Below are 17028 nucleotides of genomic sequence, written 5' to 3'. Positions count from 1 at the left end.
CCTCACCCAATAACTTCTGTATCAAGCATAAAGTCACAGCGTTCTGGTTGAGAATTGCTGCCTAGTTTGGGAATCTTGATATGGCTCAGGTGGCCCAAGTGCTGAACTGTTCAGTCCTGTCATGATAAAACTGCTTCAGGGCATGCCCAGAAGCAAAACTTTAGGTACCTGAACTTTAGTTCCCTACCTCTAGAATATAAGTGATTCCAGGGTTGGGTGACAGCTGAGCAAATGCTTTGAGCTTCTAAGTTTTAGACTCACATATCAAGACTCACCTAAATCACTTTTTAGACACCTAGCTCATTTTATGGTCCTAGCTTTTATGTGCTTCCATTCTCTACCTGTAAAATGTTGTTAATAACACTATTGTACTTCATATAAGTGTTGCTAACAATATTAAAGAATACTATATTAATCTTACGGAGAGTCAAACCACCCACCTTAAAATAGAAGGTTAAAAACAAAAGCATTTTGCTTAACATGAGCATCTCATGCATTCCTTGGTGCTGATAGGGTCTGATTCTTTTTTCACTGTTATAAATATGGAAGAATTGCATTAAAGTTGATGGAGTTACGTAAGTGTAAAAAAGACGAGAACCAGACCCATAATAAACGATGCAATAGCTATACCTGAGTTATAGTTTAGAGTGTAGACCTTTTTTTGCAATTAAAAAAAAATTAAACCATTGCCTATACTGTCCTAAACAAATACTCATCCTTTCCCACAGACATGGCCTTGTTCCCATTTAACATCTGGCTAGAATGACACATTGGCCTAGTGTATTTATGTTCTGGTCTAATACATTTTGTTTTCCTTAGGGAACCTATTTTATGTCCTGAGCTGTTCCTTGGTCACAGACTTGCTTTCCAAGTCATGATGATGCAGGCGACTAGGAGAAGGAAACACAAATCTTTGATTCTATATGTCTGTAGGTAAAAGTCCCTCTTCTGTACACTACTGTACATAGTGCGGATACTTTAAAGAACATGGTCAACACTTACAATTTTTGCTGGCATAGCTGTCAGCTAGATTGCAGAAAAAAATCACACCTCAAACTGACACAGCTGTGCTGGCAAACCTTTCTAAGGGTGACACAGCTTATGTAAGCAAAAGAGTTTTTTTGCTGGTATAACTTATTTCATTTAAGGAAACAGAATGAGACATATCAGCCAAAGGACTTTCTTCCTGCTATAATCTGAGTCTCTGCTTGGAAGATTTGGAAGGTTTTCTGTCAATAAAGCTATACCAGTCAATTCTATAATGCAGAAAAGGCCTAGGCCGAGATTTTTCAAAAGTAAGGATTGATTTAAGGAACTTCAATGTGTAGTTACCTTACCTGAGATACCCTAAAAGGGGCCTGTTCTTGAGCCAGTGTCTAGAACACATCCTATGAAAACCAGGACCCATAAGTTGTGTAATGTTTGGCATCCAAAATCACTTGGCATTTAGAAGGCTTGCCCTAGAATGTGGTGTTTCAGTTATTGCAATGGGAAGGGGGTTGTTTGTAGATGGAGCATAAGAAAGGGCCTGTATCAGGGAAATGCTTTCTCCATAAACTGATTCTAGTATAATCTGCTCGTATTGACTTCACTGGGAAATATATTTGCATAGAACCTCTGAACAAAAGGCTACATCAGGCTTAGGCTGAAGTTACACGTTACATTTAGGCCATGCTACATTTGTGGAATGTTAACCAATTTTAAAAATAGGATGTGCTGTAAGCATTTACACATTATGAGTTAATACTGTTCCTTGCCTGCATGACTCTGACTTGCCACTGGAGGGCTGGTGAGCAGGGCCATGGCATGGCTAAGAGCCAAGACACCTGGGGGTCTATCCCCATTCTGAGGATGTAAGGCAGCAGTGTACCTTGGGATGCTGGAAGATTCATTGTATCTCTGTGGAGCAGACTGAAGTTACCCTAAAATTTTCTAAATAGCATGGGCCAGAGTTAACCCTCTCCTGAAGTGGTATAATGTTGAGATGCTCAGAAGGCACTTAGCTAAAGTTAATGAGTTTTAACATGTGGATGCTCACATTTTAAGTGTCTTTAGTATGATCTAAGTTTAACATGCACTTTGAGGGTAACTCAATGGCAAAAAGAGTGATGTTATTGCTAAACAGAAACAGGTGAGTAGTGAGTAGGAGCTGGGAGGTAATTTTACTTCTGTATACTGCACTGGTGGAAGAACACTAGAATACTGTATACTGAACTAGTGTCCACATGTTAAAAAGGATATTGAACCACTGGAGACAATATAGAAAAGAACAACAAAAATTATTTGAGGGCTGAAGAAATCACCTTACAGAGAGAGACTCAGAGGGTGCTCAGTAAAACATCACCATCTACACGTGTGGCAGTTACGTCAGTGTAGACTTATTTACTGCACTCTTGGATAGTACTTGTGTCTGATGGGACTATCTGAAGGTGGAGTAAATTATGTGCTCATGTGCATGTGTAGATGGTGATGTCAGGATTAGTTTACTCCAGCTCAAATTGTACCAAAGTTTATTCAGTTGCATTAATTGCATGTGTAGACATGCCAAGAGAATTCAATCAGAAAAAAAGTCTGTGAGGTAACTTATTATTATGTAAGTACCCTAATGACAAGAAAATACCATGCACGAAAAGGTGTTTTAATATAATAGAGAAAGGCATAACAAGATCAAAGGCTAAAAGTTGAAGCAAGACAAATTTAAATTTTAAAGTAGGCACAATTTTTTTTTTTTAAGTAAGGATGATCACCCAGTGGAATAAAATCCTGAAGGAAGTGATGGATTCTCCATCTCTTAATGTCTTTAAGTCAAGATTGGATGCCTTTTGGAAAGATAAGCCTTAGCCAAAAACAAGTTATGTCTTCTTCAGACATAATTTACTTGGCTCAATACAGAAGGCAACATCACTGAAATGTTATTCCCTGTGCTAAATGAGAGGTTAGATTTGATGAGCTAATGTCACATCTGGCCTTAAAATTTACAAGTCCAGAACACAAGATTTGCATGTCACTGGAGAAGAATCATGTCACAGGATGGGGTCCTTAAGGATGGCCATGTTCTCCAAAGCCCCTTGATAATGCCAGTTTGGCCCAGTGGGCACCCTCAGTCCTCACCCGCCATGTCTTTGATGAAAAATATGAAAATAGGGAGGCTGCCTTTAAGTCCTCTTGGACACGGTTTGATGGATTTACTGAACCCTGTGGGTCTGGTTCCACAATGGGTGTTTCAGGGCACCCTAGCCTTATGGGCTATATGCATGGTTCCAAACACCCCTTCACCATGCCCCAAGCCTTGCAGGTGGTAATGGCGTTGTCTTGCCTTGGCCTCATTATAATTTGGCCCTTTGACCCCACTGGCCTCTCCACAGCCCTGTCTCTGCACCCTTCGGTGCTGGGGTCTGTGCACCCTGAAATGCCACACCTTCTCTGGCACCAGGTTCTCTGTGCCCCAAAATGCTGTGCCCTCTCTGATGCCGGGGTCTCCACACCCCAAATGTCATGCCCTCTCTGGTGCAGGGGTCTATGCACCCCAAATACCGCAAACTTTCTGGCACCAAGTTCTGTGCCCCCATGAAATACTGCACCCTCTCTCGTGCCGGGGTCTGCACTCTGTAGTGGGCCCCCAATGAGGCCTCCTCCTTCCCCAAATAGCTTTGCCCAAACCACCGGTCTTATAAAACTACAAACAAAACATAAGCCCCTGGGCTATAACTTAACATAGACTACCAAAGGTGTGCTCTGCCCCTTTACCATTACCCAAAGCAGAGGTTAGTCAGGCCTCTTTCCCTTCTCATTCTAAGAGGACTCCTTCCCCCTTAGCCACCAGCACAGAACTGCCTCCCTTAGTTTCAGCCTGGGGTTTATATGGGCCCAAGGCCTTTTCCCTTCCTGCCAGCTGACCAGGTACAGGTCCTGACTAATTTCCGCCTTAGCCGGTTGCATATGGCAACCTGCACCTGGGCTCCTGTCTGGCTCTTTGGGCTCTCCCCAGGCAGTTCCTGATCTTCTAGGAGCAGGGCACCTTAGTGCCCTGCAACAAATCAGATAAAGGTGGAGTAAAGGAAGATATGCTCTGTAGGGTAGTGTGAAGCTTCAGTCCCTGATTCGATTTGGCAGAGATTTGGCCCGATTTGGTGGCCAAATCTCCAAATCCAAATTGAATCAGGAGACCCTTTAATCTCTCTGAATCAAATTGGAACCCTCCGAATTGATTTGGAGAGATTCAGAAAGACTTGGAGATTTGGACATAGACACAGCTTTAAAAGTTTTTTCTACAGATCTCAAGGTACCAGGCAGCTGATCAACACTGTGATGGTGGGGCAGATGGAGCATCCCACAGGAGTGCAGAGGGGGGCCCCAGAGTGCTCAGCAGTAGACCCGGAAGTGGACCAGAAGCACTTCCAGTCCACTTCCAGGTCTTCCGGGGAGACGCTGCTTACGCCCCACCATGCTCCCGCTCGGCTCAGCAACTGGTGCCTCCTGGGTCTGGAGGGTTCCCCCGTGGCCGATTGCCGAGATGGGGAATAGAAGCTCCCTGGCAGACCCATAAGTGGACCAGAAGTATGTCCAGTGCACTTCTGGGTTCTCTGCCGAGCACACGGGGGGAGCGGGCCCTGTGCTCCTGTGGGATGCTCCATCTGCCACAGCATCACAGCATTCATGAGCCATGCCTGGTACCCTGAGGTATGCAGAAAAAACATTTAAAGCTGTGTCTATGTCCGAATCGTGGATTCTCTGAATCAGCGTCAAATCTTCAGATTTGGATTCGGCCAAATTGAATCGGGGACAGTGATCCGAATTAACGAATTGAATCACTGTCCTTTATTTGGGCCAAATCCAAATAGAATACAGCCAATTTCACATACCCCTAATGCTCTGCTAAAAAACTGGAAAAGAATGACTAGGGATAAAATTTAGCAGTAATTTTGTGTAGGTGTTTTGAGCTCTCCTAGTATCAATGAGATGGTATGGCATCCACACATACTACAGGTTAATTTCTACTTTAAAAATTCATACAAAGTTTAAGTAAACTAGTTGTATAATATTAGATTAGATCAATTAGGATGGTGAAGTTCAATCAAATTAAATATCAAATCATAATATGCTATATAGATAACTAGTTTATCTTCTTGAGATACAACAAACACAACTAATGAGTCTCACTTCTTTTACTTTGGCCCAGATCAATATGGAAAACAATAGCATCCATGGATAATCTTCATTGCAGGCAGAGAAACCATTTACTTTCTACATTGGTTTAGTAGGCTGAGTTTTATCTTCACTCTGAGGTCACTTAGGCAATAACTGGTTGTTCTTGGACCAACTTAACCAACCTCATGTGTGTGAATCTAAGGAAATACATTACATAACATGCTTTAAAGTCAGACTGTTTTTCCCCATGCATCAAACGATGCACACTGAAAATAGAAAATCTACAAAGAACTTGAAGCAAACTTGATACAAAACAGATATTTCACTGTGTACAAATAATAGCTCTCAGCTGATAAAAAGGAGGAAATTTTAAGGTTGTGTGCAATGTTGTGAGATCACAACATTCTCAGAAGAGCACAGAGTTCTACCAGAAGAGTGATTTTGGATCAATAAATTAAGGGACCGGGGTAAATAGCTGAGGGCAATGTTTGCTAACTGCTAATGAAACATTTTGTTCTTAATCCCCGCCCCCCTTTTCAGCTTTTGTAGTTTCTTAGGGAAACACAATTTTATTCTCCACACCCCCAAAATATTTCTCTTTAGACCTCTCCCTGTTGGCAAGGAAATGATAAAAACATAATTAAGCAATGATGACCCTGAAGTGAAACGTGGATTCTTTACAGTATGCAGTGTCCTTCCCATAAGCCATATGTGTTTGTCAGATGTTTATAGAATCTTCATTAACTAAGAGCTTTGCTAGATAACAGAAGCTGAAGCATGGCATCAATGGCTAAGATAAGGGCAAGTGTACAACCAATCTGCTTGACAACTGACAAGAGGCTGTGGTTTGAAGCAGGCTGCAAAAGAGCTCAAGAAAGTGATTTGCAAAGGGCGTTTCAGTTGTTTGCCTTCTGTTTCCCTTTCTTCTGCCTCTAATCAAACGAGTTCCAGTCAACTGGAATAGCCCTGTCTTTTCTTCACCATTAGAAAGTGAGCATAGGGAAAATGAACTATTTGGGGACATTTGCTGCATTGTCCATTTTCAACATCATCGCTTGTTTGACAAGAGGCAAACCCTTGGAAGAAAGAAGCAAGTTATCAGTTACGGAGGATTCTGATATATACTTTGGTGAGCTGGGAAAGATGGAAGGTGAAACCCATCTCAATTTTAAAACCGTACTGGAGAACATGAAGGCAGATTTACTGAGGAGTTTGAACTTATCTAGGGTCCCTTCACAAGAGAGGACCAAAGAAGAACCACCACAATTCATGATTGATTTGTACAACAGATATGCTATGGACAAGTCTTCCATCCCTGCATCCAACATTGTGCGGAGCTTCAGTACTGAAGGTATGACATCTTAAATACAGACAGGAATTTACAAGGCAGTCTGTGAGTTGGGTATTAAGTACCTATTGAAATTTGGGGGAAGCTTCATACCTAACTCCCATAGGCTCCTTAGACCAATCCCAGCCCTGGTCTATTTTGTAGTTCTTTCTTCTGCTCCTTACTTTCTTTTGATCTACAAGAAACATAATGGCCTTTAGTTCTTTTCTTTGATTTCACATTGTATAATTTCTCCTTCTCATACTGAATCACATGAGGCACCACATTTAGAAAATGGAGGGTTACCTTGTTATCTGTCTCAAAGCTAGAGAATTAGGGCTGAGTTGAAAAATTTGGAGCTATACTTGAGGCATCAATATAAAACCATAGGGTTGGAAGTGACCCCATGAATCCCCTAGTCCAACCCTCTGCATAGATGCTGGCTATGTTTATTTCTAAACCATCCCAGACAAATGCCTATCTAGCCTCTTAATGAAAAACCTCCAATGAAGGAGTTTACGTAGCTTTCCTAGACAGCTTGTTCTGTTTTCCTTTGTTTCTTACTTTTAGGAAGCCTTTTTTCTAAGATTTAATCTAAAACTGCTTTGCTACATAAACCCACTGTCTTGTGTCCTGCCCTCTGTGACAATGGAGAACATTTTTTATCCCCCTTAGGTTAGCGCAGCCTTTCACACTTTTTAAAACTGCTATCCCTTCTTATGCAACAACTGTTTGCAGTGTTCCTCCCATACTTTATAAGGAGAAAAGTCAAGTGAAAATCATATCTCGGGAATTGAACTAGGGTCACCACTCCTCGCTCCCAACGTTCTGGAGGGTTCGGATCTAGGGTTTTGGTTTGGGCCCATCCCAGCTCAGCATATCAATAAAGTGTTGTCTATGGAACATTTAAAAATAATGAAAGCTTAATCATTAGAAGTGATAAAAGGAGTGTTAAATGAATGTAATGATGGGGAAATGAACAGGCCAAGGAGAATCAAATCTCTAATTACAGAATAGACACAGCAACAACACTGTAACCATCTTTATATGCCCCTATTAACATGCCTAACCCTGACCCACAGGTATGAGTTGGAGCACCGTTTCCAGGGCCCATTCTCTGCTGAAACTAGAGGTGACCATTTTTTGAACAAGCATGGAAATTTGTTCGTAAAAACTGGACTGAAGTTCATCAGTTCATTTTATTTCAACCACCAAACAGTTATCAGATGGTGGGAACCCTTAAACACTGCCAACCTTATCTCCCCAATGTGCCTAATACCTATAGCCTCCTTGACTTCAGGAAGGATTGCTAGTTCTCTCTACACTACTGAAAAAAAAGCTAACCCACCAATCTAATCAAGACATGAATCAGGGACATGGAAGGGAACAGTTCCTTATCTCGTTACCAATCCTCCCAAAGTAATAAGACCTTGAAGCTTTTGGATTACCTCCTTTCCCTCATTCTCTTCCAATCTAAGATGGGTTTTGTGCTAAGATATTAGAAAGACTTTTTTTTAATGTGACGATTTTATGCTAAGATATTGAAAAGAATTGAAAAGCTGGCACAAGGTCATATACATTTGCTATGTAATTTCTAAGAGAAATTTGTCCCAATGCAAAATGGTAGAGGCAAAGTTTGTACTTCAGCCTTCCAGTAGATTTTCAGCCTTAGTACAGGCAGTCCTTGGACTTACGACACAATTGGTTCCTGAAAAGTCGAAACGTTGTAACTCGGAACCAATTTTCTCATAAGAAACAATGTTATAAGTGGGAGATTGGTTCCCAAACCAAGACCCAATACTCTGTTTTCACCAAAAATACTCCAGAATTTTGTACTTGATCAATTATAGATCAGTAATATAGCTACATTAATGTATTTATATTATAAATGGCAATCATATTGATTTGGAAGGACTTCTTTGAGGTGACTTTGCTGGCCTTTTTGAAAGGCTCTTGGTTGGACTTTTTGAAGGGCTCTTGACTGGAGTCCTCTCAGAAGTCTTGGCTGCAGGTTCTTCTGGAGTTGTGTCTGCTTTCTTAAAGAAAGTGCCCAAGGAAGTTTGGACAGATCTTCTCCAGGGAGATGGGCGATGCAACGAACTTGTTTGCTGGATGCCGTTGCATCGGATCAAGCGTTATAAAGTTGAAACTGACGTCAGAAAGTTGAAACGGGGTCAATTTATAAACGTTGTAAGTGCGAAACATTGTAAGTCAAGGACTGCCTGTTCTTAGGAACTCTATCTGTCAGAGGCTTTAAAGGAAGCCACCAAATTTGAAGACTGCCTGGTTGCCCTAGTATTATCTCCATTACTGACCAGTACTTCCTACTTTTTGGCTCTTTATACTCTTCCCCACCCATTCCTAGTCCCAGCTCTTTACATGCCCAATGTAATATAATTTTGGTCACCAAAACTTGATCCTAAATATAGTTTGTGTCAGCAGTGATCTCTATCAGGGTTTCTCACCATCCTAACATTCAGATGAAGTCAGGCCATTTTATTTAAGGCTATTCGTTATGGTATAGCTTTATTTTAACCAGGTCCTTGCAAAGAGTGGGTGTTTCTTCTGAAATGGAACATAAATCTTTCTAACAGTATTAGTTCTCCTCATTGGTTAGCATTATGTCACACTATCTGTTGGAAGTTAAGTAACCACATTTATTAACCTCCTGTTGCAGACGTTGTTTCTTTGACCTCATCAGAAGAAAATCCCTTTCAGAAACTCATCTTGCTCTTCAATGTCTCTATCCCACACCATGAAGAAGTCACCAGGGCTGAGCTAAGAATCCACATTTCCTGTCATAAGGATGCTGGCTCTCTTTCTAGACTGGAAGGCAACATGGTCATTTATGATATTCTTGAGGGAGACCTCTGGGAAAGCCAAGAAGGCACCAAAGCATTCCTTGTCTCTCAGGATATCCAAGAATGTGGATGGGAAATGTTTGAGGTATCTAGTGCTGTGAAAAGATGGGTCAGGACAGACAGATCAAAGACTAAAAACATGCTTGAGGTTGCTGTTGAGAGTAAAACACTGGGTGATTTCACTTGTGGGAAGCTGGACATCAGTGTTACCCCTGACACTAAAAATCTGCCCTTGTTAATAGTGTTCTCCAATGATCGCAGCAATGGAACCAAGGAAACCAAAGTGGAGCTCCGGGAAATGATTGTTCATGAGCAGGAGAGTGTGATAAAAAAATTAGCAAAGAACAGCACTTTGCCTGAAGAGGAAGAGGAGGTAGAAGAAAAATCTTTATCCATCACGGGGCTCCGCCAGCCTTCATCCAGAAGCAAAAGAAGCACTGGATCAAACCATTGTCGGAGAACCTCCCTCCGGGTAAACTTCAAAGACATTGGCTGGGATTCCTGGATCATTGCACCTCAAGATTATGATGCATTTGAATGCAATGGGGGTTGCTTCTTTCCTTTGACAGATAATGTTACCCCAACGAAGCATGCTATTGTTCAAACCTTAGTGCATCTCCAAAACCCTAAGAAAGCTGCAAAGGCCTGTTGTGTTCCTACCAAGCTTGATCCCATTTCCATTCTCTACAAAGATGATCTTGGGGTGCCCACACTGAAATATAACTATGAGGGGATGAAAGTAGCAGAATGTGGGTGCAGGTAGTACAGGGCAGCAACTTTGAGAGTGAGAACACAAACCTTTCTCCTCTTTTGTAAATCTGTACATTAATGGTGTAAATGTAAATCCATGCATGCAAACAGTCTTTTGAAAAAAAATGCTTTACCTAATTATATTCATTGTAAATAAATTGCATATATCATGGTACAATTAATACTGGATTAAATCCTGTGAGGTTGATAGTCCAATACATTATTTAATAATAGATAACACTCCATCCTGCGTAATCTAAACACAATGATGTTTTGCCAATTCATTTAAATGCTCTGGTTGCAAACTAGAGGATACTCAAAGCAGCCTCTAGAATTTGGATGCCCAACAGAAGTTATCAGGAATTCATGATCTAAATACCTTATGTAGGATAAATAGTCTATCATGGAATAAAAGGAAACTAAGCACTACTGTGCATCTGGTGCTCCTTGGTAATTGCCATTTGCACATTTTTTCCTATCAATAGCTTAGTCCTCAGTGAAACTATTGTGTTTTCACATCTATTTAACACAAGGTAAGGTCATGCATGTAGACACATAATACATAAAATGACTCTGCCTTCTTCAAACCAATGGTAAATTGTTTGTATGTCTATACCTTTAGTTAACTCTGGAAAACTCAATTCTTATAGAACTCAAAGAATTAAGCACAACTGGATGGTACACTAGATGCTGCAAGCCCTTATTCCTAAACCAGGACTTTCAAGACTTTTTAGTATAGGTGACTTACAACCATGAACAAAGGTTTGTCACATTCCAGCTGAGTGTTTCAAGTCTTAATTATTTCCAGTGTTTCCTTTTGTGTGTGGCAGGTGCTTTTGTTGTAGCTTTCTTATCCGCATTGTCCCTATTTTTACCGCTTTATGGCACATACTTGAAAGATAAGAAATGCAGCCTTCCGCCTTTAAGACACTACTTCCTCTGAAGAACTACATCCCTTATCTCCACACAGAGATAAAGAGCCATTTTGACCTACTGTACGTTCTTAGTATTTCTTCAGAAGAATATGCAGTCAAACAATGTTCATAATTAGAAGCTGCATCCTGCTCCCACTGACATTGCAGGGAGCTGTTGGGTATCAGCAGTTTTGAAAAACAAGATGTTTATGTTGGTGGCTAAATGTATGCTGTGGGGTCTAACTTCAGGTTCCCAGCTTTCAAAAACATTTGTTAGTGAGAAATATTACTTTTCATGCCTAATATACTTCCTGCTCTAACTGGAAGCTTAGAATAACTGAAAAACCTTAGCTCTATTTGTTGAGCTATAGTAGTGGGGGTGATGGTATTGTTGTATGTTCCTTCAGTTGATAGGTTTTACTTTCATTAATCAGGGACTTAATCCTGAAGTCTTTAGTCAATTTGAATTCCTTTTGATTTCAGTGAGGGTTTTCCCTAAATAAAAACTACCTAAAACCTTGTGGATTCAGCCCCGGGTGATTGGTTTAAGTCAGTGATTCTCACCCAGCAAGCTACAACACCTGGGAGCGCCTTGAGATCCTTTCAGGGGTGCTGTAGGGTACAACATGATGTTAGCACTGTTAGGTGTGCAAACATGAATCATAAGATAAACCCAGAGTTTTTAAATTGGAATCCATACTGTTAATACCATTCTGACACGTTCTGCTTTTTCTGCGTTCTTTGCAACAGAAGAATTGCTTTCTTATTTTTATATAGTAAAAAGACAAGTGAAAACCAAGAGCTGGCATTTTCCAAAAGTTGCCCTGAGTCTATCAAGGGGACCCTTGAGTCTAAAAAGGTTGAGAACCATTAGTCTAACTACCGCACATGACAGCCATGACTCCCCATTTCTTTTTCTTATGCAAAGTCTCCCACCAAAGTCCCATCGTATAAAATTTCATGCCTAAACTGATTAACGCTAGAGTTGTGTGATTAACGCTCCCCAGTTCGATTTGGCAGAGATTCGGCCCAATTCAGTGGCTGAATCTTTGACTCTGAATCAAGTCAGAAGACCCTTTAATCTCTCCGAATTGATTTGGAACCCTCCGAATCAATTCAGACAGATTCAGCAATTCGGATGTAGATACTGCTTTAAATGTTTTTTCTACATACCTCTAGGTAGCAGGGGCTCGAACGCTGCAGTGCGGGAGCAGATGCAGCGTCCCACAGAAGCACAGGAGGCTCCCCAGCGTGCTCAGCAGCAGGCCCGGAAGTGGACCAGAAGCACTTCCGGTCCACTTTCAGATCCACTGGGGAGCGTGTAGGGCCCGCCTCCTCCCACTCCAGCTTGGCAACTGGTGCCCCCTGGGTCTGGGGGAGGGGGCACCCAGGGTCCCCCTGCAGCCAACTGCCGAGCCAGGAGGGGGGCGGGGGGACCCCCCTTCACATTCCCCAGCCGACCCAGAAATGGACTGAAAGTACTTGCGGTCCGATTCTGGGTTCGCTGACAAGCATGCTGAAGATCCCTCAGCACTTCAGTGATCATGAGCCGCGCCTGCTACCTCAAAGTATGTAGAAAAAAACCTTAAAGCTGTGCCCGTGTCCGAATCGCTGATTTGCCAAATCAGCATTGAATCTTCAGATTCAGATTTGGCCAAATCGAATCAGGGACAGTGATCCGAATCAATGGATCGAATCATTGTCCCTGATTCAGGCTGAAACCAAATCCAAATCGAAAAGGGTTCGTTTCACACAGCCCTAATTAACAGACTAGCTATCTGTTCAAAATGATCCATATGATTGATGAGGCAAGAATCTAAACAGTAGCTCAATGCACAGCAAGCAATGTGATTTAAATGGGTACATATGTTTTAAATTAGGGCCGCCTGTGGGCAAGATCAATTCATTTGGCACAAACCATTCAGCTATGAAATCTAATACACAGTTTATTTACCATTGTTAATACAGAGCAAGTAGCAGGCAACCGAGAGTGAAGCAGCCATAATTCTATCAAAAGCTTCAGGTGACATCATAAGCCAGGAAAACAAAGCTCAATTCACTAGACTCCTGAGACTGAATTATAGTCCTTGTCATTTGGAATTGGCCTGCACAGACCTAAATTCGATATCTGCATCCACCCATGCCCCATGATCCACTTCCCACTGCTGTTTCTCCCAACCCCGCTAAGTCGCCACTGATGTTTCCTCCCAGTTCTACTCCTCGTGTTCTCTATTCTTTACCCTTGTGTCTCGATATTTCTTCTACTCATTATTACTGTTCCCTTTTCTCTCAGCTTCCAGTGTTTCCACTGCCTCTGCTTCCCTACTGTCTCCTGTGCTCCAGATCATTATCACAGCTTCCCCTTCCTGTGGGCATAAAGAAACAAGTGGAGTGCTCACATTACTAGAAACACTGTTTAGTGACTTGTGAAGGTGATAGGACCTCAGAGCACCCATTCAATTCACATAGAAGGCCTGATTCTGTTCCTATAGGGCTTCAGTGAGAACAGGATTGTTAGAAATATTATTAAAAATGCATTATGAATAGTGTTGTTAGAACAGCACAGCTGGCAGCTCTCCCTGGTGGGAGGAGGAGGTGGAGGAGAAACTACCAAGGGCTCTTTTTATTAAGGTATCACTCTCTTTGTTTTGCAAATTTACTATTTCTTTGTTACACTAAATCACACTCCCTTTCATGCTTTCTTCATTTTCTCATGCAGATAAGAGTAATTGCAATTTTTAATGATCCTGTCCTTGGGACAGAGAGGATTTGAACTTTTGGTAACCTAAAGAGCTTTCTAAGCATGCGTAATCAGCTAATGCATATAAGCCTATCCGCCCTGCATACTTAAGCAGTTAATTATAATACACATGCGACGGATGACGTGACGTCATTTCATATATGTTTGTATGAACCGGAAATGAGTTGTAAGAGTTCCTGCTTTTGCACACGTGCCCAGGAGAGAGGGGATAAAGCCCGCTGAGAAGTTTTCCCCAGGGGCAGAGTATGGTCTTTTGTCTTCGCTCTGACCCTATTTGCAAATATACCTTTTGTGTTGCTAATAGCGTGTGTCTGAGAGTTCTTCGCCTCCCGAGAAACGAACCGCAGCAATTTCTGCAACAGGATTATGTTTATGATCAGCTGAAAGGGCAAATAACAGGAGCACCATCCTCCAGAAATTCACAGGGAGAAACTAATAAACATCAACATTTCTTTCATGGGGACTTACGTTATATATTGATTTTTTTATTTAGAGAAAAGATTGGTTCGGTAGTGCCTTTTATTGGACCAATTAAGTTGGAAGAGATGTTAGATTAGCTCTGTGGCACAAAAAAAACCCTCTCTCGGGTCAGATTTGTATTTATACATGTATTCACTGTGAAGAAAGACAAAAATGTATGTTTGGCCCATAGATTAAGATTTCAACCACATTAGCAAAATTCCAGAGCAACACCACTGATCTCTTCAGACTTTCAGCACTATAATCGGTTCCATAAGAAATGTACAGAGCCTGATAATGGCCTCTAATAAGGCCGAAGTGGTGCAATGTCACCTTCAAGTAGCTCTTTTGAGTTAACTGTGGATTCTCTGGGCATCAGAGAGCCCAAAGGTTACACACAGCTGCTATACACCCAGCCAGTTGGAATGCAAGGGGAATATTCCAGCCATGTGTTGTTCTTCACATTAAAGGTAAGGGAAGCTTGTGTTAAACAAACAGACAGCTCACTCTGTTTTGATCAGTATTTGGAACCATGCATTCCTAGGTGAGCAATGATGCTTTACATTCTCCATCCCCGCCCCTTATATGAAAATAGCAACTATTTCATATTCCTCATATCAGGGGCCCAGTATGGAGTCTAATGGCTCTGCCAGCTCTATGGCACTTGTGTATTCTCTATAACTTTCTGGCTGGTTTCTGCTGCCAGAAAAATCTTGAAGCAGCTTGAAAGGCTATGCAGAGGTGAGGATTTGAAACCACTGTCTAAATCCACTGTTCTAAATTATGTAGATCAGTAGCTAAAACTAAATGTACAATGCTGAAGTCAAATTTAAAATATCCTTTATTAATATGCATCTCAGCTACTCCACTGTTATACTGTGGATAGATTTTTTTCGCACAGACTCTAACCACAGGGAAAGATTTCTGTATATTTCATTGTTATGCCAACAAAAGTCTTCAGTCTATTGTAATGTGTTAATTGGAGCTGGCTGCAAAATGGGAAGTGGCTCCACCAAAAAATGTTGACCTATTCTTAAAAACTGCAGGAAAGCGACAACAGGGACTCCCTTCACATGAAAAAGCAAAGCTACACATGCCCCTATGGCATTCTTGTTACTGTGCCGTCACTTAGTACTTCCTTTGTGCTGTCACATCAACACAGCACATATCAACACATGTTTGAGACGGTCAGCTTATATCCACACATAGGCCTCAATCTTGGGCTAGGATACAAGTGCTGAGTGTTCAGCAGTTCAGTGTTGCAAGCTCTAAAAATTCAAAAATCAGGAGTCAGCTGTCAAAAGTAATAGAGGGAGAGATAGATTTAATTTACAGAAATATATTATATCATATTTTGGATCTATCTTTTGAACTCGTCCCTACCCAGCCCTAATGTGTGAGGCAGTTTCAGCAGTGCCCGCTCTCCACAGCTAAGGTAACCCATGTCCTGACTTTGCAGAGCCTCTCACAGAGAGATCCAGCTTAGCACACTTTTGTGTAAAATGCTATGAAGTTCTGCAAATGAGGGAGGCAGACAATAAGAGAGGTTTCCCTATGCCTAGCCATGACTGAAATGTGCATGAGTGCTAAACTTCTTGCTTCATAGGGAGAACTGGCTCCAGCAGGGGCTGAAATTATATTAATTGAGCAGGCAACACTGCTGATCCAATGGCTTGAAGAGGACTGTCAAAGCTGGGCAAAAAAAGGTTATCGAGGCAGTGGCATTCACAAAAGAGTTGGTCCTGTCCACATCTAACCTACCAAGGATTGGGTTTAGCTACCTACAAACTCCTTCTGCAAATGTAAATCACACTAGAGTGAACTCCATTTAGAAGCCTAATGAAACAAGTTAGTTCCTCTGGACATCCACAACAGACTGTACTTCCTCATTTGGAGCACTGAGTCCAGCGTGTTAAAACAAAGATAACTTTGGGATGCGGGAGACACTGAATAAAGCTGGGGAAGCCAGCAAGTAATACATCATCCATATCTACTAGTCATGACTCCCAACCCCAGGGTGTCTTAGTAGCAATCTTCACCTCATTAGTCTCTCAGAAATATGTGGAGCTGACAAGGCAAGGGGTTCTAGCATCAACCACCTCCCTCTTCCCTTGTGCCCACTCACACTGTTGTTCAGGAACAGATGACCTGCAAGCGAGTCCATCTTCAGCTTCTAGGGCAGAGGTGGGCAAAATAAAGCCCACAGAGGGATTCTGTCTGACTTGTGGTGGTCCCGCAGTCCTACCTAGCCCAGGCACAGGGTCAACCCAGGCCATAACACGTGCAGCTGGCCCTGCCATCCCCAGGCATGTAGTGGGGCTGGGGCAGCACAGCAGCCAGACTGCCTTCCTGGCAGCTCTGGTGGCAGCTCCTTCTGGCTATCACAGCTGCCAAACATGGTCCCACTACCTGGGCACCCTGGCCTGTCTGCCCCATACCCACTGCCAGGGGCAGGACCCACGCAGGCAGGGTGCTTGGCTGGGCAGCTGGGATGAGGCCATGGACAGGCAGGGAGCAGCATCTGGGAGCGAGACAGGCAGGCAGGGCTGGGGAGACCCCAGGATCTTGGGGCAGTGATAGCTTGGAGCCAGGGCTGGGGCCAGGTCAGAAGCATGATCTCCTGCCCACATGGCCCTGCAACAGACACGGGCTCTGCAGGCAAGGGCGTGCAGGAAGCAGATCATGGCTCTGCTCTGGCTCTGGCCCCATGATCCTGGACGCAGCTCCCTACACACCTAGGGCTCCATCCTGTCTGCCCAGCCATGCACCCTGCCCATGTGGCTCCTGGCCAGTCTGCATGGAGACCCT

General features: G+C 42.5%; 1 protein-coding gene across 1 annotated transcript; it reads left to right on the top strand.

The window, feature by feature from the left end:
• Positions 1-767: 767 nt before the first annotated feature.
• Positions 768-10354, top strand: GDF2 (growth differentiation factor 2). The gene is made up of 2 exons (XM_090056904.1): positions 768-6499; positions 9153-10354. Exons 1-2 carry the CDS (start codon positions 6154-6156, stop codon positions 10097-10099), a joined length of 1293 nt encoding a protein of 430 aa, XP_089913030.1. The 5' UTR covers positions 768-6153; the 3' UTR covers positions 10100-10354.
• Positions 10355-17028: the final 6674 nt, after the last annotated feature.

Source organism: Crocodylus siamensis, chromosome 7 (genome assembly GCF_052110815.1).
Source record: "Crocodylus siamensis isolate JL-2025a chromosome 7, ASM5211081v1, whole genome shotgun sequence".
In the NCBI taxonomy this organism is placed as follows: Eukaryota; Metazoa; Chordata; order Crocodylia; family Crocodylidae; genus Crocodylus; species Crocodylus siamensis.
This window is presented reverse-complemented; position numbering and strand designations above follow the sequence as displayed.

Excerpts from the sequence above, each read along its gene's own strand:
- GDF2 (XM_090056904.1), top strand. The coding sequence starts at position 6,154 with ATGAACTATTTGGGGACATTTGCTGCATTGTCCATTTTCAACATCATC. Across the intron at positions 6,500-9,152 it reads GCGGAGCTTCAGTACTGAAG|ACGTTGTTTCTTTGACCTCA; the intron begins GTATGACATCTT and ends CTCCTGTTGCAG.